The 20,361-nt window shown below is 27.0% G+C and overlaps 2 protein-coding genes across 2 annotated transcripts; one reads left to right on the top strand and one right to left on the bottom strand.

Annotated features, from left to right (window-relative positions):
* Nucleotides 1-4,854: 4,854 nt before the first annotated feature.
* OCT59_000280 (uncharacterized protein) lies at nucleotides 4,855-6,151 on the top strand (the record flags this gene model as incomplete). Its single annotated transcript, XM_066138725.1, has 7 exons — nucleotides 4,855-4,889; nucleotides 4,953-4,975; nucleotides 5,451-5,506; nucleotides 5,600-5,632; nucleotides 5,715-5,720; nucleotides 5,782-5,788; nucleotides 6,024-6,151. 7 exons carry the CDS (start codon nucleotides 4,855-4,857, stop codon nucleotides 6,149-6,151), a joined length of 288 nt encoding a protein of 95 aa, XP_065988195.1.
* Nucleotides 6,152-6,831: 680 nt separating this feature from the next.
* On the bottom strand, nucleotides 6,832-8,083 carry OCT59_000279 (uncharacterized protein; the record flags this gene model as incomplete). The annotated part of the gene is made up of 6 exons (XM_066138724.1): nucleotides 6,832-6,965; nucleotides 7,032-7,163; nucleotides 7,260-7,351; nucleotides 7,441-7,589; nucleotides 7,673-7,766; nucleotides 7,836-8,083. 6 exons carry the CDS (start codon nucleotides 8,081-8,083, stop codon nucleotides 6,832-6,834), a joined length of 849 nt encoding a protein of 282 aa, XP_065988194.1.
* Between the last annotated feature and the right edge of the window lie 12,278 nt (nucleotides 8,084-20,361).

Here is a 20,361-nt window from a genome sequence, read left to right as displayed (position 1 = left end):
GGTAATGGTGATTTGGTTATTCATTTTCATTTGATAACTGGATTTTTAAAGTATAAAATGTAAATAAATTAGTTATAAGGAAAGATTATTAAAACAAGATTCACAAATTATCAAATATCAATGTACCATCAAATTTTTTACAAGATTTAATAAATTAAATAAAAAACTATCACTTTAATCTAAATGATTATTAGAAAAATAATAAAAATGATTACTATGATCATCAATAACAATTTTTTTTTAATTAATTTAATTAAACATTTTTAATTTTTTATATTTTTTCCTAAATGATTTAATATTTAAACCATCTAAACTTCCTCTATTATGAAAAATTCGTAAGAAGATATTAAAATGTCTTCATTTTTTTACTCCCCGTCAATCCATCAATAGTTTGTTTCCTTTTTCATTAATTTGTATCATACTTTCCATCAGAAATGTTTAGGTACTTCCACTAGTTGATCATGTGCATCTTAACTAAGTAAGTCGATGCGTTAATTGCGATTATCTGTATTAGCCTTTCGATAAAGTACTTCTAAATTTTTAAACGGACTTTTCTGTAGTATTGTAGTAAATTCTTAAAATTCCATGGAAAAATCTGAAAATACTTAACAGAAAGTTCTATCTTTTTTCTAACTCTTAATAAAGGTATTGTCTAGATATAGATTGTCGTTATAAATATTGTCAATTTGCGTCAGCTGACAGTTGACGTGCATCAGATGATAGCTTGCCTAACAATTCTGGTCAAAACACTAAAGGCAGTGTTGTACATTTTTGATGTCCGCAGCTTTTTTTGGTTGTCCCGGACATGTCCGCGCTCTGTCCGTACTCTTCTGTAACTTAAAATTCTCTACAAAAATTATATATATTTAAGCATAATTGGATGCTAAACATTTTTGCTAAGTATCGAACAAGGTTATCATAGAAAAATTTCGAGGGGTTATCATTTCTTTTTTGTGTAACATGTCCCGGACATTGTCCCGTGACAACACTGACTAAAGGCGTTATAATCATATTGGGCCGATAATGTACAGTAAGCCAGGTAAATCGACATCTTGACGCACAATATAAATACTTGTCTACTTGTCTATAACATTTGTACAGTACATATAAATAATGAAATTCTTTTGACTAAATTAAACCGATTAAATTTATTTCTTTAATGATGGAGATAACAATTGTATTTATTGTGAGAATATATTGAGGCACTCTTTGTTAAAACACAAAAATATTGCAAAAAATGTTTATCACTCTATATTAATGATTAATAAAAATTCGTGATACTTTTGGTGATTGTGCTTTTAGAGGCAGAATTTAATCAAGCTGAAGTAAAAAGAATGTAATTTGTAACATCAAAGAAATTTGGAACCGAATTTGCTGAAAATCGTCATTCAGGAGCCATTTATACAAGTAGGTCATTAAGCGCTTTATTCCTAAATTTTGTGTAGTTTTAAAAGGTGTAAAAAATGATTAAAAATAATAAAATATATTGTTTAAATTATAATTCTGATTGTATTTAATTTATTTATTATTTAGCTTAACATCACAAAATTTAAAAGTTCTTCGACCTCCTTAAGAAGTGAAACATTTCTAAATGTTGAAACTCATGACGATAGTGGTAAATATTTATCTGACTTTCAATGTTATTTTATTTCATTTTATCTTATTTTATATCTATGTTAATAATTATTAAAATTTATAGCAGGAAAACGTATTAAATTAGGGAATTTAAACGCCCCAAAAAATCATGATTAAAATTAGTTCCGATTATCCATAAAACTACAAAAGTTAAAATTCCATGCTATGTTGCAGATACAGTACAGAATGTGATAAAATATCAATAATTTTTTATCGAACATTAAAAGAAAAATAATGTAAATTTCATGTATTAACTAGGAAAATGGTAACCATTACTTCCCTTATCATTGCATCCACTTGTTCTATTTAATGACCAGGTCCATTGGTTGAGTAGGTTAGTCTAGTCTAACGTTTCTCACCTTTTTATTCTTTTCATCTTTTTCGTCTGATAAAGTCTGTCATGTTTAATCCTTTTTTATTACAACATTAAGCAAAAAAAATTGATTACGAAAAATAGCAAATTATCAAAAATTTGAATGTTAAAAATTTGTTCAATGTGCGTGCTAGTCCTAAGAATGTCGAATGTTATTGTGGAAAAATTTTGCACAATTATTCGAAATCAAATAGCAGTCTTAAAATATATAATCACTATTTGTTGCTGACTTGGCCAAGTCTTTTAAAAACTTGTTGGCGTTGAGGTGCAGCAACATTGACCCACACACAAACACACAAACCCACACACAAACCTAAAACCTACACAACAGCCCACATACCTTAAGGAAGACGTAAAGAAAAGGGACCTAAGACTAAAGAGAAGACCTAGACCTAAAAAAAAGATAAAAAAGGCTTAAAAAGAAGAAGGCAAAGATATATTTATATTATTTAAATTATATACTCATAACAAAACCCATATCAAGATTATGTGTTACACATCATAAAGAATTACTATTTGCACATTTGCATGAGTAATTTTTTTTGCGTAGATCTTTTATTCATATGACCGATATGAGTCTATTACATAATTATATTTACTTTTATACTACGTAACTACAATTTAAAATAAGTATATTAAAGGGCTTTATGGTACGGAAAATCAGTTATTTCACGGGAGTCACTGGAATATCATGATTTTCGCGGCGTAAATAGTTTTATATAAAATAGACTGATATTATTTTGGAAGATATATAAAAATTTATAAAAATAGAAATACGATCAATCAATTGATATGTGTATATCATAACTATAAAAATTTTTAAAACATTTTTAAAATACATTAATATATCCATTAAAAATTGATATACGTACAATACTACAATACGCAAAATAAACTATCAATATTCGATATTATACGTAAATAAACACGATGGATTTTTTGTAAATTACTCCGCCGGTATAAACGCATTATCAACAAAAAAGTGAACAACGAAGATATTGGCAGATTGTATTAATTAAATATATTTTTTATTCATTACTATATTATCAAAAAGAAAATTCAACAAATTTATGAATTAAGATTTGTTAATAAAGTAATAAAGTTTATTATAATTTTATGGTAATGACCTACATTATGCAGGTAATAAAAAAAATACATGAACGCGCTGTTCTATTTTTATAATAATCTTTCATCCAGGCCCTAAAATAGAATTTTGCTGGGCCAATATGCCACAAAAGAGTAAGACGTTTACGCATGACCAATGAATCTATAAAAAAAAGGAACATTAGTTAATTTAGTTAATGTTTCTTTAATAAAAAAAAAATACAAAAAAATCAAGAGGAGAGAAAAAGTTAGTAAAAACCATCTGTTAACGCTTTCTTTGATCTAAAGCATCTGGTCCGTACTAACAAAAAATGAAAAGAACGTTAATAAAGTTTTTACTTAACGTTCCCGGTTCTTCTGATCTTTAATTTCCAGCTCATATTGGTAAAGGAATCTCTGTTAATGTATTCCGGTAGATGAACACTGCAAATGGAGTTTTTTAGGCAAAAACAACATGAAAACATTTCTGAGTATTTCAAATTACAAAAATTGCGATAGGCAATAGCTTATTTTTTATAGTTTTCTATCTAGAATCTTGGCCGTATTGAATTATTTGATTTCGGGAATTGGAAATAAACTATGGAAGGGGTTATTTTACTAATGGGTCTAGCCTTGGGTTTCAGAATGAAAAGTAAGGTTGGGTAATAAACATTAGTAAGATCTTACTGACATTCCTTTTTTTTAGATACCTATCTGGGTGTAAATATTTCAAATGGAATACTTTTTTCACGTGCTATACCTGTTCTATTTGATTTTCTACTCAGGGTGAAAGATCAGAACAAATGAAATACGTTGTTTTCACTTTCACTTTAGTACTTAAATTGAATAAGAAATATGTTAAATTTATTTCATTGAATTTTCAACTTAATTAAATAAAAAAAAATGACATTATATAATATTTTAATCTATTACATAACTTACTTTAACTTGTTATTATCTTTCAATTTCTCTCTTTTTTTGCCAGTATTTACCACGGGATGAAAACATAAAACCGAGACAACGTTCCTGCTAATTATGCCTAAGTAGGGGACCGAGATACCTATGTGGCCATCATAGTAAATGGTCTCATATGGTACAGTGCCATGACAGTATATACAATGACGTCTTTATTTTGACGCGTTTTTTTGTAGCTTTTACAGTATCTTAATATTGATATCGATAATATCGATAGGCGCACAAATGCACAATATTCAAAGTAAGCCTATTTCATCTATTGTGGCTAAAATCGGATCACGTAAGCTCGGATCAAAATTACGCCAATTCATTATTAGTCACATATATTATTAATCATTTTTTTCGCGTATGTGGTACAGTAAATAATAAATCCCTTTTTTGCTTTTTACAAATGTATATATACCCCAACTTTCCTAACTTTCCTCTAAAAAATACTCCACTAATTCTATCTTGCATACCAAAGAACCTTTATAAGAGTCCGTAATAAAAATAATAAAACATGATATACTACAGTATCTCAAAAGAATATTACCCTCTCTAAAAAAAATACTATCTATAGAAATACTCTCTGTATATAGAAATATAGGTTTTATTGGGCGTTGATAGAAGGGAAAGTGCAACAAAAAAAATTATTTTTTTAATGATTTTTTCAGTTTTTTTGTTGTTATTTTTTTTTTGTTGCTCTGCGCGATTGCATTTTTTACGTGTATAAGAAAGAGTAACAGATATTAATGCTGTATTAGTAGAAAAAATTCATTATTAAAAACGTCTGAACTTTTTTTTATTTAATGTTACCAGTTACAGCACTATTTAATATTGAAAAGTAGATGACAGACGAAAGCTCTCTGAATGGAGCATTACTGGTTTTCCCAAGATGAGTGCAAAGTGGCTTAGGAGACCTTAAAAGAGGTGTGTTTTGTTTATTTTGCAAAGTGAGTAACTCCTAAGTAAAATTAGAACGGATTGCTAATTAAGCCGGGGAGTTCACAAATTTTACTTAGGAGAAAATACTTGGATTTGTTTGCTTGGGTTGGTGAAGGGGGAATGGGTAACTCCTAAGAAAATCTAGAACGGATTACTCAATTGAGTCGGGGAGTTCACAAGGTTGACTTAGGATTACCTGCTTTTTCTTTTAATTTTTTAATTCTTTTATTTTTTTTTAATTCTTTTTTATTTTATTTATTTTTTTTTCTTCTTTTTTATTTCTTTATTTCTTTTTTTTTATTTCTTATTTTTAATTGTTCACTTGATAACCAACTCAAGCAGACAGCCTAACTTTGTTATTGGTAAAGTCTGCTAATTCTAGAGAAGGAATTAACTATGTCTTCTTTCCATTAAATAAATATTTGGCACACTATTAACAATATTTTCTTTCTCATAATAGGCAAATACAGAAACTTACATCAAGAAATTTTTCAGAAGAAATATATCAATGAAAAGGTCACATGATATACATCCTATTTAATTAAATTTTATTTCACTTAAACCATTTCATTTTATAAAAGAGCAGGTAAACCAATAAATTTTTTACAGTCTAGATCAACAAGAGACGATATGATAGTGATGGTAAAGTCTAAAGTTATGTATGGAACTATTTTATATGACTACAGATACTAGCTTATATTTTCATCAATATATTTTAATGCAGAAATTGGTAAATGTGCTATACGGGACGATGTAATAATGTATCACTTTTTGGTAAAGAGTTATTAAAGTTTTCAGGTAATCAATGATATTCTAATATTAATATTACAAATAACTTTGAAATTGATAAATTATGAAATATTTCAAGTTTTATTACTTCATTTTTTTGTAAAATTTAAAAAAAAAATTTTTTGCATCTTTTAAATTTCTTATCAAGAAAAACATTGAGATACAAACAAGAGGGACGAGCTAAAAAAAAAATCATTTGTAATTTTTTTATTATTTTATTTTTATTTATTTATTTATTTTTTAGACAGGACAGAGTTGAGGACTAATGTTCCTATATCTATTTTGGAACGAAAGATCAGTGAATTATCTAGTAGATCAATTTCGTTAGTTTTAAAAGTTCTTGATAAATGTAAAATTATTATGTCAAAATAAATAATAATGTAATGAGTGTTAGGATTTTGAATCTTCAGGATTATGATTTGTCAAGATTGTGAACGTCAAATTGTATTATAACGGGCTTCTTATAATCAAATAAAATGAACTTCATAAATTACACTGTATAAATTTCTGTTTAGAGAATTAGTATCGCGTTCAAAAATTATATTTAAATACTTTATTCAGAATTTAAGGATAATTGATTAATTTGGTCAAATTACTAATAGTCCCTAATACGGCACGTTCGCGCGTAGGTTAATAACCAATCGAATTTAAATAAATTTGGCGAGAAATTTAGATTTTTAATTACGTTCATCATATATATTGTTATTAGTAATAACTTATAACTTTTGCTTCATGACTTCCCAACAAGTAATGTTTTTTCACTTATTCAATCTTGCCATTAATAAGATATATAATATAGATAAAATAAAAACTTAATTCTTTAAAATATTTACCCATTGATGTATAAAAATCAAAACAATCTTGAATGTTTCGCTATTGTTAACGTTTTAATAATTATTATTTTTAACTATTTACATAAATATTAATTTAAATATCATAAATATTAAGATTTTTATAAATTAAATAAGAATGCTAATATAAATAAAATTTACATACTGATAATAAAAATATTAATGATTTTTACATTCTTTACTATATATTATTTATTGCTATTAATCCATTAATTGTTTTTGAGCCCAAAATCTAACATGAACACATTCAGTGCTAGTTTGTTCAAATTCTTCAGCTAATTTTTCTGCCATATTTTTATATTCTTCTTCAGAAATTCCTATTTCCTCACTTACAACTTTACATGTCATATCTGAATTAAAATAAGAAACGGCAATATCTTGAAAAACTAAACCAATTTTACCTCCATTAGGTCCCACGATAAGATCTTTTTCAATTCGATGAACTTTTCCTATATTTGGTTGTAATTCAAATTTTGAATCTAGATTATAAATCAATTTGGCGTCTATATTTCGTTTTAAAAATGATGCCCAAACTGTAATTAATTATGTTTTACAAAAAAAAAAAAAATTAATATTTTATAATATAAATAATGCATAAAATTAAGATTAAAAACAATGAATATAATTACTTGAGTCCGTTAATCTACGATAAATCGGACCTACACCAACAAAACTATTACGTCTATCAGATATTTCAATATATCCACCTGGTTTCGTTACTCTGAAAAAAATATATATATAAATCAGCACAGGTTGGCGTAATTTCTCAAAAATATGGATAATAATTAAAAAAAAAAAGAAATAATGTACCTAATGAGTTCAGAAAGAACGATATCCCATTGTTCTGGCGTAAACATAAGGCCCATTAAATCTGCATGTGTTAAATCAAATTCGTTATCACGAAATGATAATCCATTAGTTACGTCAGCTTCGATGAATTCAAGATTATTTGGTTTTATCTATCAATTTATAAAGATTAAAATTTCGGTATTATTTCATAATAAAATAAAATAAAATAAAAAAAATTTAAAACTTTCATTACCTCTCGTGGAAATATTGGTTTAATATCTACACCAAAAAAATAAGAATTTTCATATTTATTCGATAAATCTAATAACCATGTACCAGGACCACATCTTTAAATATAAATAATGATTCAATATCACAAAATTCCTCAAAATATTTGACGAAAAGATGTCACTTACCCAATATCTAAAACCTTACACCCTCCTTCAATTATTATATCCTCAATCGGGGAAGAAAAATTACCTTGAAATATATATCCTTTAAGAAAGTGATACATATGTAATCTATCAATAGAACCGGTATCAGTCGATAAATAATAGTCCAATAGCTCTTCTTGTCTTTCTTGTTCTGATTCTATTTTTTCAAATTCTGGTATTTTTTTTATTGATGATCGTTTATTCTTGATATGTGAATTTTTATTACCCATTATTAAGAATAAAATAAGATGAAATAAATAATCGCATAAAAAAAATATTTTTTTTTTAACTAATTAGGGGGTTGGGGAATCAATTTATCTGGAATTTATGTAGCACGTAATAATTTTGTTTAACGCCATATGGACGTTTGTGTTACCAATCTCCTTATTCGAATAATGCCGCGTGCGTAAAGCAAAATCTACGATAGGTTTAAATTAACTTATGTATTACCAACTTTTACAAATTTATAACGGTAAACTTTAAATTTTTAAACACACACACAAAAAACAATACAAAAAAACTTGTCATGTACGTTAATATATTTATAATGAAAATTGTCCATAATTCTTGCATGTTTGTTTTATATATTCATTTATTTTAACCAAACAAATAATATTACCAAATACTCTATTAAAAATTAAAATTTTTTTAATTGGTCAATTTTACTTTATTCCCTCTAGTATTTTCTTTACATATTCATGCATTTATTACAAGAAAATATTTGTTTTTTACGTTTATTTGTCATTGCTTTTATGAAAAATTTTGTTTAAAAAATTTCCGGTTGGCGGGTTCAGTATTTTAATTAATTCTTTTAATCTAACGTTATAACTAGTCATACGCAATATCCCAGGGTATTGCATTTAAATGAATGATATCTATCCAATGTTAAGGAAAATCGTTCTATTGTCATCATTTTCTGGAATCAAGTTTGTTCCATCTAAAATTAGTCTTTTCCTGTAGATTTCTTTTAATAATGTGGTACTACAAAATTCAGGAGATTTTTTTTGGTTTTTTTTTTTTATTTTTATTTTATTTTTAATTATTTATTTATTATAAGGAAATCTCGTCCCACATTTTTTTTTTAATGAAAATTATTTATTATAATTTTTCATATAAACAAATTTAGGAACGAAATTCTAAATAGTACTTGAAGATTGTATCACTGATTATTAAGGAAATACAAATATGCATTATAATCCATTGTAATTATTTTACGTAAGAAACTTTATGGATTATTAGTAAATTATAAGAATGATGACTAAGTATCATTACGGAATTAATAGCATTAGATTTTTGAATTGTATGAATACTGAATTACATTTCTACCAAGTATTTTATGATGCTTTTCAAATTACTTTTAATTTCTTTTTTTTTCCAGTTCGTTCCTATTCTGTGTTTGATAACAGTATCCAAGAGTTATAATACGAATACAAATATTCTAATTCTATATCGATAACAGAACGATTTATTCAATTAATTATTTGAACTCTTTGACGCAAACGTGAAAATCATTTCGTTAAGAAGTAAATTAACTCGTATTTTCATAAACTTTACATCTCCAAGTTTATTAAGGTATTAATTTTCTTATGTTTCACCCTTGAAAATGGGTTCCTTTTAACCAAAAAAAGAAATAAAAATAACCATGTAATAATAAAAGGGCCACAGTTTTATCAAAATCTCTAACCCTTATAGCAAAAATTGTCTAAAAAATTAAATTATCATTAAAAAATAAGAATGGTGTTTAATAATGAACTAATTATTATTCACAGAAATAAATAGAAATAATAATAAAGTTTAAGTATCATTAAATAATAAAAATAAATATCAACTTGCCATATTATTCTTGATTCATAGTTTCAAATTCTAAGAAAAAAACCGAAGTATGCTAAGAATTTTGATCTGGTAATTAAATAATAATTAAGATTATGATTCTATTTCAGTATATAACTTTTTTCATTTTATTTATTTATTTTTTTTTTATTGGCTACAATTAAAGATGTGTCATGAAAAAATTAAATAAATAATTATTAGTAAAACTGGTGCAAAATTTTATGATATAATTACCAATCGATTTATACAAGAGTCGAAATATTTTATTAATGGCAGAAAAGACTCATTATTTATATACTAATAACACAGTACTACGGCCCTACCACAAAGGGACTTCCTAAGAAGTGCACTATGCTCCACCCTGAAAAACGCATAGCACCATGCCGTTCCACAACCGACCGGTCCTATCGCAGGACTACAGCAATAGCTGGTACCCACGAACTTACTAAAAGCAAGTGCCTATGCTCCATCCCTCGCATAGTACTATACCGCCCCCAAATAATTCCCAGCCAGCCCTACTGTGAGACTGCAGCAAAAGCTGGTACTCACAGGCTTACGAGGTAAGCATGCTATGCTCCCGCCCATGCATAGCAACATGCTGCTCCAACAAAACCCGAAAGAAATAAGATAAAAGTAGGGAAGGAAAAGAGAAAGGTAAAAATGAAGAAAAGAAGGGAAGGGAGAGGAATAGAAAGATATGTTAACCTAGAAAAATAAAAAACATATTCATAAAATATAATATAGAAAAAATTTTAAGAGACTTAAAAACAACGAAATATAAATAAAAAAGAGAAAGATAAGTTTATTTTGTTACTTCACTGGAAATGATTCACTGGAAATGATAAGAGTAAAAGGGAAAGTAAGAGGGAAGGAAGAGAAGAACGAGATAGAAAAGAAAGGAATATCGCTATTTAAATAATTTTTGGAGAGTGTTAAATTTTCCTTTTATTCAAGAAGTAAGTATAAAAAATTATGTCATAATCAAATTTAGATGACTCATGGTTATTGATTATGCGTAACGTGCGTAACGTTTATATGAAGTTATGAACGTGTATATGAAAAAATGTAAATTTTTCTAAGGTATTTTTTTAATTTACTCTTAATAATGGTATATACGAGACGCGATTGGAATTATATGCTGAGTTTTATTTTAATATTTATTTGTATTTTTTTTTTGAAGAGTCATTCATGCAATTTTTATTTTCCGTTATTACCAAATAATTTCTGTATGACTTTTGTGTACTACAGTAATATAAAGATATTTACAATATATATTATGTTATTATGTTAACCTATAAGTAGAATTACGGTAGGACAAATAGGGGTACATTATCTTTTGTTATCAGTTATGCTACGAAGCCTAGATTTTATTTAAATAATTTTGAAAATAAGATATATTTCTAATATAAAATGATTTTTAAACAATTTAATTAATTAATTATATAGATACAATTTTTTGGTGGTCGTGTACTTCAAAAGTTTAATAGCATCAATTTTATTTTCTAGCGTCTTTATAACATTATCATTTTCGAATAATAATCGTTGTACTTTAATCGGACACTAGGTTTGTTAGATATAACTATGTCATCTGTATAAGCATCATATGTAACTTGTACGATGAGAAATTTACAAGCAATACGTCGCATTTCAACTACGATGGACATGTCACTAAATTTGTTCATGTTACACAACTCATATATCACATATCACTTATAGATAACACGTATTTGTAAACGGAATATTAATCTTTTTTCAATAAATGAAAACATGAGGAATAACATAAGAGAATTACAAAATCATTACTGCCAGAATTTTGCTAAATGAATCATATCTTTCACGCCACCAGTTCGCAGTATTCTTTGGGGACGGGACTTAAATTGTTAAGGTTCGTCACTTTATTTAGTTTTAATAAATAAAATAATCATCCATGATATATAGTACATCTTATTTTCATATACTGTTTAATAATAAATATTACAAAATTAATAAATAGTTATATACATTCTCCAGACAATAAATGACGCATATATATAATACTTATACATTTTTTTTTCTTGATAATTATACGTCAGGCGTCTTGATCGCATGTTCGTAGAAATTCATATCGACATACTAGTATTTTGCAAGCAGGTTTTGAGCCCGCTGTGATAATTCGTTATAGCAACATTATCGATATCTTTTTTCTCTTTTTCCAAGACACTTAATTTTACACTTCTACCATCTTTCATTTTTTATCATATCTTGTTTTATAAATATAAAGCGTGACATAAATCCGAACGGGTTCGTCTTGCTACCACCAGAAAGAAAGCTGAAAATTCCCCAGAGGGAAGATAACCTCCGACATTACTTAAAAGGTCAGTTAATGTGAGAGGTGGCTCTTCATTCTTTGTTATGACATGTATCGGTGTGATAAGCCCAATCCATGTCGTTGGTTGAGGATATTCAATTTGATCACTAATTTTGGGTTCATCCACGGAAACTTCAGAAAAATTAAAATTACCTATGGAGAAGATTTGAAAACTTCGATAACTTCCATTCAAAGCTTTATAGAAAATTTCTTTGTATTTGAAAATACCACTATCACTGGAAATTAGAAACTCCACATCACTAAATTTGTTCCATTGGGGCATGGAAAGGTTCCAGTTCATCTCATTGTTGGTGTCGCCAATGTAATTACTAATAATGCCAGAAGTAACATTATTCTTACTAAAACCAAGGAGATAAAATCCTCCACCAGAGTTATTTTCGTTCATTGAGGATGATGTACTATTTAAGAAAGTGCAATTATTATTGCCTCTTTGAAAAGATTTAAATTCATCACTTAAATCAAGATTATGCTTAGGTTTATCAACAAAAGAATCAAAAACTCGTATAATACCTGGCCGTATTAAACATTAAATTATCAGTTGGGCAAATAAGTTGCTCTTTTCCGACATCACATTTAACTTGGGAGGATCATGATTTCATAGACATTATATGAGATGACTCCTATCAAGCCAGCAGTCAGGAGCAAGAAAACGAACATAGTATTCTTGTGGGAACACTTTGAATATTTTCAGAGATTAAATATTGTTGGCGATGATGGGGAAATTGAAAGATTCGTACAATGAATGTGAGAATTATAATGATCACAAAAATCATGGCTGCTGCGATGGCGAACAAGCCAGGTTTGCGATTGAGAGTCTCGTACAACTTTTGGTCCATTAAACTTAAGGTTTTTACTATAGAGTTTGTAATATTTTGTTATGTCCTATGGTATGAATTTTTTTTCTTGATTTATAAGAAAATATCTGTTGTATTTCAAGAAAATAAATTATGGAAGTTAAACATAAAAATTATATTGTTTTATGAATTATTTACGTATGTTTATTTTCTATTGTAAATACATAATATATATTTTATAAGATACATGATTCTACATACCCATTCCATTAGTAACAATTTAGATAAGTTCTCTGTATGATAGTCCAATAGTCCAACCTTGGTTAGAAAAATTTTTGCGATCGGTTTAAAGTTTAATCATTCCGACCCAGAAGTTAAAGTTTATTCAAAGTATTACTATTTTTTGTGTGTCACGATTTGGATCTCTTCTACACCCTATTAAGTAATAAATCGTGTGACTGCAAAATAAACATTTTTGGAAAAAAAATTTGATTGGTTTTGTCATGGTCAGCAGCTATCTATTTGAGTATCTATTTACTTGTTTATTTGAAAATGTAGATACAAACCTTCGTATAGACGTACACATTTTATAAATATAACTTTTTACTTTATTTAGCATAAAGAATGCTAAAATGTTTGCGTAGCACAAAAGAAAATTTCTGATCGAATTTGCAATACAAAAAAAAATGTTATCGTAGACCATCATATTTTATTTATACAAAACTAGGAAAATTTATTTTGCCAACAAACGTTTCACTGACACTTGTTTCACCGACAGTTCGCTTTCGCCTATTTTTTTCTTTTTTGCTCATCACAGCTAATAAAATGGTAAGTGATATGTGCTAAGTTAAAACAATAAAAAAAAATAAATAAATAAATTTCTTTATTTTTATACGAAAGATATTATAATATAAACAATATTTTAAAAGGTTGTTTATGTTGGTGAGATGAACTGTTGTAGAAGTTAGAACCGGATTTAAAAATATATCCAGTTTTATTCAGTTTTCCTTCGGTTATCCAGATATGATAAATCCGGTTTCCTTCGTTCCATATATCCGGTTTCTTTCGATATTCAGATTTAAATCCGAATATCGAATATCGGAACTAATCTCTAAGTCTGTCAGTGAGACGATCGTAAAACGTTACAATACGACCTGAATTATAAATCAAGTTGGTACACTTATTAACAATTTTCTGAATAAATTGTACAAGTTAGAGTGAGCTTTACCAGCATAATACTGATTATTATTTTTGTTTATTTAAAAAATAGCAACAGCCCATTGCTTCGTACCGGGATCAATGAACTTAAACCATCTAGTAAATCACACAAAATAATATTCTGGAAATAAGAATTATTAAATTCATTATAATTTAGCATAAATCGTAATATTGTTATATGTCAGTTCTTATGTGCTTAAAAATAAGCGGTATATTTAGTGTAAGCAGAAGGATTGGTGGGGTCGGAAATTTATAGGATCGGTGTAGATCTTATACTAATTCAATTAATTCAATGTAAATCTTAACAAAAATCCGATCAAATGCGAATATGGTATAGCTCTCCAAATAGCCTATACGATCAGACGCAAGTAAGGGATTAAACTAACCAAATACAGACAATGAATAAAAATAAAGTGTATATATGGCGCGCCGATGTGGACAGATTGGTATTTTTTTAATACCAACTCCCACTATTTAAATAATATCAGCTCATGTATTTTAATATTACTGCAAATGGCAGATTTTTGTCTAAAATGGCAATTTCTTTTTGCATTATTAGACAGATTCATATTTATTTATTATGAACTTTCTCTAATTAAATATTACCAACTCTTGTAATTTTAAAATTGGCAGATCTTTTTTCTTCAATAGACAGATTTATATTTTTTATTATCCCCTTTTTTTATTAGCAGATCTTTTTTCTTTACCAGACAGATTTATATTTTTTTATTATTAGCTCTGACGATCATTTATATTCATTAGCAGATCTGCTAAATCTCACCGCAGGTGATTTCACCGGTCAAATTATAATTCCAGCCAAATTCAATTGTGTAACCTAATAAAAAGTTTTTGATTTTTTTTAGTTACAATGTGGTATAAATATTGCACTAATGGATCCGGAAGATACTCATTTATAAGTAAATATGCAGTTAAATTTGTGTAGCCTCACTGAATAAATCACTTTACTTAAGAAATCTATTTCGTAATGGTCAAAAGTGGTCTAATTGACCTTAAAAGTGGTCAAACTTGACCATCAGCTACCTTAATTGATGGTCAAAAGTGGTCTATTTGACCCTAGAAAGTGGTCATATAGCACATAGGAATTTTTCGAAAATTTTCTGTTTGGTTATACTAATAATTGGTAGTTAAAGGCGAGGGCATATTTGACCATCAATTAAGGCAGCTGATGGTCACGTTTGACCACTTTTAACCATCAATTAAGGTAGCTGATAGTTACATTTGACCACTTTTAAGGCCAAATAGACTACTTTTGACCACCAATTAAGGCAACTGATGGTCATTTGACCATCAATAAGGTCAAGTCTCACTGCATAAATCACTTTACTTAAGAAATTTAACTGCATATTTGATTATAAACGGGTATCTTCCGAACTCATTGGTGCAATTTTTATACCACATTGTTACTAAAAAAGTCAAAACTTTTTATTAGGTTGCACAATTAACTCCCAGCTGGAATTATAATTTGGCCGGAATAAAATCACCTGTGGTAAGGATCACCTGCGGTGAGATTTAGCGAATAAAAATGATCATCAGAGCTAATAATAAAAAAATACAAATGTGTTTATTAAAGAAAAAAGATCTTCTAATAAAAAAAGGAGGCAATAAAAAAATATAAATCTGTCTATTGAAGAAAAAAGATCTGCCAATTTTAAAATTACAAGAGTTGGTAATATTTAATTAGAGAAATTTGGTATTAAATAAATACAAATCTGTCTAATAATATAAAAAGGAATTGCCATTTTAGGCAAAATCAGTAATTTTAAAATACAAGAGCTAGTATTATTTAAATAGCAGGAGTTGGTATTAATAAAATACCAATCTGTCCACATCGGCGCGCCATATGTATAAGAAATAACAACACGAAAATAAAGGGTATATGGGTTTTAATTAATTTATTAAAGATTTTTAAGAGCTGTTCTAAAGAATTAACTTTTCTAATGCACATTTACACTGCCTTTTTATAACAATTTCTACTATATAAAAAAAATATCTAATTTATGCTACATGTGCTATATATGCTATATATGTTATATCATATGGGCTGATTTGTCTACCTTTAATTAAAATATTAATTTTATTACATTTTTATTATACAAAATACTATATAATATACAGTAAATTGGAAATGAGTATTAAAAAATTTTATTTAATGTTATTATACTATAATTTGGTAAATATTTCTTTTAAATTAATATAATTCTTAGCACTTACTATATACTGTATGTTAAAAATTTATATCTCAACTTAAAACGTAAATATCTCCAGATCCAGTGATCCAATTGGCAAGCTCTTTTTTCGTTCATATAGACCAGATCAAAGGCTTTCCAAAGAGCCTAAATTTATAAAAAATGGATCAGTGGATCCCAAGATATTTGCATTTAAGCATGTTAAAAAGTTCGTACCTCAACTTTAAACGTAAATATCTCCGGATCTAATGATTCAATCAGCGAGCTCTTTTTTCGCCTATAAAGTCCAGAACAAGGGCTTTCTAACGAGCCTAAAATTATAGAAAACGGATCAGTGAATCTTGATATATTTGCGTTTAAAGATGGTAATACAAACTCTGACATAAAATAATTATTTTTATTGTTTGAAAATATTTATTATGATACCATCTTTTATATGATATTTTTATTATACTTTTATAAACATTTATAGCTACTAAGGCTATATAAATTTTTATTTTACTTTATATTTTATTAAAATATACTTACTTTTTAATAATATATGTTAAAAATTCCATATATATGAGAAATGGGTTTTTTATTAGTGAAATGGGTTTTTTCACAGCTCTTTTACATTTAATAATTTAAGTTTCGCAAATGTAAATTTTTGTTCAACTTATTATTTAGTCAAGTGATCATCAATCAGATGATTTTTTGGTATTACAAAACAATTTTGAGTAACAAAAATTGTGAAAATCAATCAATAACTCTTTTTAATGCAGAGTAGACAAATCAGCCCATATGTATACTATTTATGCTATATATACTATTTATGCTATATATACTATTTACGCTATATATACTATTTATTCTATATATACTATATGTTCTATATATACCATATATTCTATATATCGGACATACATAACATATAGAACATGTCAAATATATTCGATATCTCCTACATTGATTAGTATCACAGGTCCAGTTATATCATGTGATTACTACGTGATATTTTACTGTGTAACAATATAGCTAACGAAAATTATTGCCAAATTTACCGATCAATAATTATGACATAAATTTCAGAAATGTTACATTGTTATACAGTACACAATTCAAAACAGGGTTAATCTAAATATTTATCATATATTGGAAAAACAAAATGGCCTTATTAATAAATAGAATATATAAATATCTTTTTTATAAATTGACATTAAACAAGCGATCTTTAATATAGATAACTTTAAAGATCTTTGGTTTTTTGATATGAAAATTTTGTCAAAATTTTTAAAAAATTTGATATAATCTACTTTAATTGTTTTTAATAATTTTGATAAAATAAATCTTAATATCAACTTAATTAATTTTTTTTTCTTGACCTTCATTATCATTTTTAGTTTTTTAAAACGTTTAATCAATTCTTTTTTACCATTATTGTTTATATTTGTTATTTCGAATTCATCTTCACTTTTACTAACTTTGTCATCTTTTTCAAAAATATTGTTGTTAACAACCTTTCAGGTTTTTTTCTTTGATTACTATAGCTTTTTATATTTCTACAGATAATTTGATTATCTATTTCGAATACTTCCAATATTATCAATATTATTACTAACATCACCATTCATTAATTTTTTTAATTATTCATTATCTTTATGTAATAGATTGCTGAGCATGTAAAAGTGAAGTTTGGAAATTCTGGGAAATTCATTCAACTAATCAATTTTCTTGCTTTAACAAATGGTATTCTAACATTGAGGTCAAGAATACCTACAAAAACCTAATTTCCAATTTCCAATCTTACAATTTGTATTTTGAAATTTATTTTTTTCTTTTTTCTGAAACAATTTATTGTATTTGAGCATAGCGGACATACTTTTATCACTTTGCCGATCATTCATCGATCATATAATATATTATGTCACATTAATTTTGAAGCTATGGTTAAAGCCATAAAATTCTTAGCCAAACTATACTAATGTCTTTTTAGTAGTATAATTTATGAAAAAATAAAAAAAAATTATATTATTAAAGTTAACCTTAAACCGAAATTTTCAATGATTTGATATTTGCCTATATTTGCCGATCATCTGCTAATTTGACTTTGGAGCTTCGGGCAAAGCCACAGATTTACGGGCGAAACTTGAAATTTTCAAAATATATTATTTAGGTATTCAATAATCAATGGCCAAAATAATCATGTAGAATTTTAGGTAATCAAAAAGTTATCATTGAGCAAAATGTTTATGAATATTATTAAAATACACATATCAGATATAGACAAAATTTGTAAAACTTTATTAACTGTTTAAAGAATTTTTTTTGATAAATTTAATATGCAGTAAATTTAAATGAAGGTTAAATTGTCTGTAAAATTATTATTATGTAGGATTTTTAACCAAAGTAATTATAACGAAGTGATAAAATTGAATAAATGATCGACAAATGATCGACAAAATTGTGATAAAGTAAAGATGTCCGCTATGCTTTGTATTTGTAAGGTTTGACAGTTCAGTTAATGACAATCATCACCTTTTATTGCTTAATATCGAATTTTGTAAAATGATCAACCTTATAGTAACGGTGATATTCTTTACTTGACAGACTAATCGGGTTCACATAACAGTATGCCATATAGTAAGATGTCACTTTGAAATTTGAATGATCACTTGACCACTTAATATATTTTCGATAGACTTGATTAGCTCTTCTTTTTGCCGATAACGATGTAGCATTTTTGTCACGTGTGCGATCGGCATGATTTTATATGACGTCCGTTTCCAATTGGTTCTTTGAAATTTCTGAAACGGGACTGGCGTTTTGGTTATAATTGTCTAACTAGTTTTTATAATATAATTAGTATATTTTTTGGATAAAAATTTAAAATTTATATAATTAATTTCAGCATGAGAATGTCTTAATGTCACCAGTGGTGATTGTCACCACCGGTGATTTTCATTAGTCTGATTTTTTGAATTTTATAAGATTAATATTAAATTAAATAATCAACTACACATATTAAACAATCATCCTATATGCTGTTTTTCAGATAAAAATACAATATTTTGATTTTTTAATTTTTTCACTTTACTAAAAGATTTTTTTAACAAAAATTTAAAATTTTGTCATAGTAAATGTCAAATAAATATTTGTTGACATATATATTATTTAAGTTAAATTTTGCGATCAGTATTTTTTAACTCTGGCCAAAATTATAAACAAGCATTTTATAACTTCGGCCAAATTGTAATTTTGGCCGGAATTAAGTGGTGACAGTCACCGGTGGTAATAATCACCACTGGTGAGATTTAGCAATACCCTTTCAATTTTATGAAGTACGGCTAAAAAAATTTTACTATTAGCTCTAAGCATCTCTTTCAGAAATAATTTCTTGACTAGAATTACAGGAAATTATCCGTAAAAGGAAAGATCTACGTGATTATTTTGTACATGAGACTTTTCCGGGGTCCGTGTATAAACTTTAGACTAGATCGGCAATAAACTATACATTTTGCATTTAGCAGTTAGTACAAGGGTAGCAAGAGATCGGCACTCATTTATTATTAGTAGCTCTACGCACCAGAATTACGTAGTACCGCCTGGGATTATCCAAAAAAGGAATGATCTACGCATTATTACATATGCATTCCCGTCTTGAGTGTAACTCTACATCCTAAAATTTATAATCAAAAAATTTGTTATTGCCACAAATATTGATTTATGTGTGACAAAAAGAAAATGGACAATAAAAAAAATTGTTATTGGACGCGAAATTACCAAATTGATTCATGTATTGCAAAATAAATATATAATCAAAAATATTTGTTATTAGCCCAATATTGATTCATGTATGGCAAAAAAAAAAATGGACTATAAAAAAATTGTTATTGGACGCAAAATTACCAAATTGATTCATGCATTGCAAAATAAATGTACTGTATAATTAAAAATATTTGCCTATATCAAATATTGATTCATGTATGGCAAAAAAAAATAGACAATAAAAAAAATTGTTCCACGAAATTACCACTACATCAAAAATAAAATGTATAATAAAAAAATATTTGTTATTGGCCGCGAAATCACCCCTATATCAAACATTGTAACAA

This window comes from Rhizophagus irregularis, chromosome 1 (assembly GCF_026210795.1).
Source record: "Rhizophagus irregularis chromosome 1, complete sequence".
Lineage (NCBI taxonomy): Eukaryota > Fungi > Glomeromycota > Glomeromycetes > Glomerales > Glomeraceae > Rhizophagus > Rhizophagus irregularis.
This window is presented reverse-complemented; position numbering and strand designations above follow the sequence as displayed.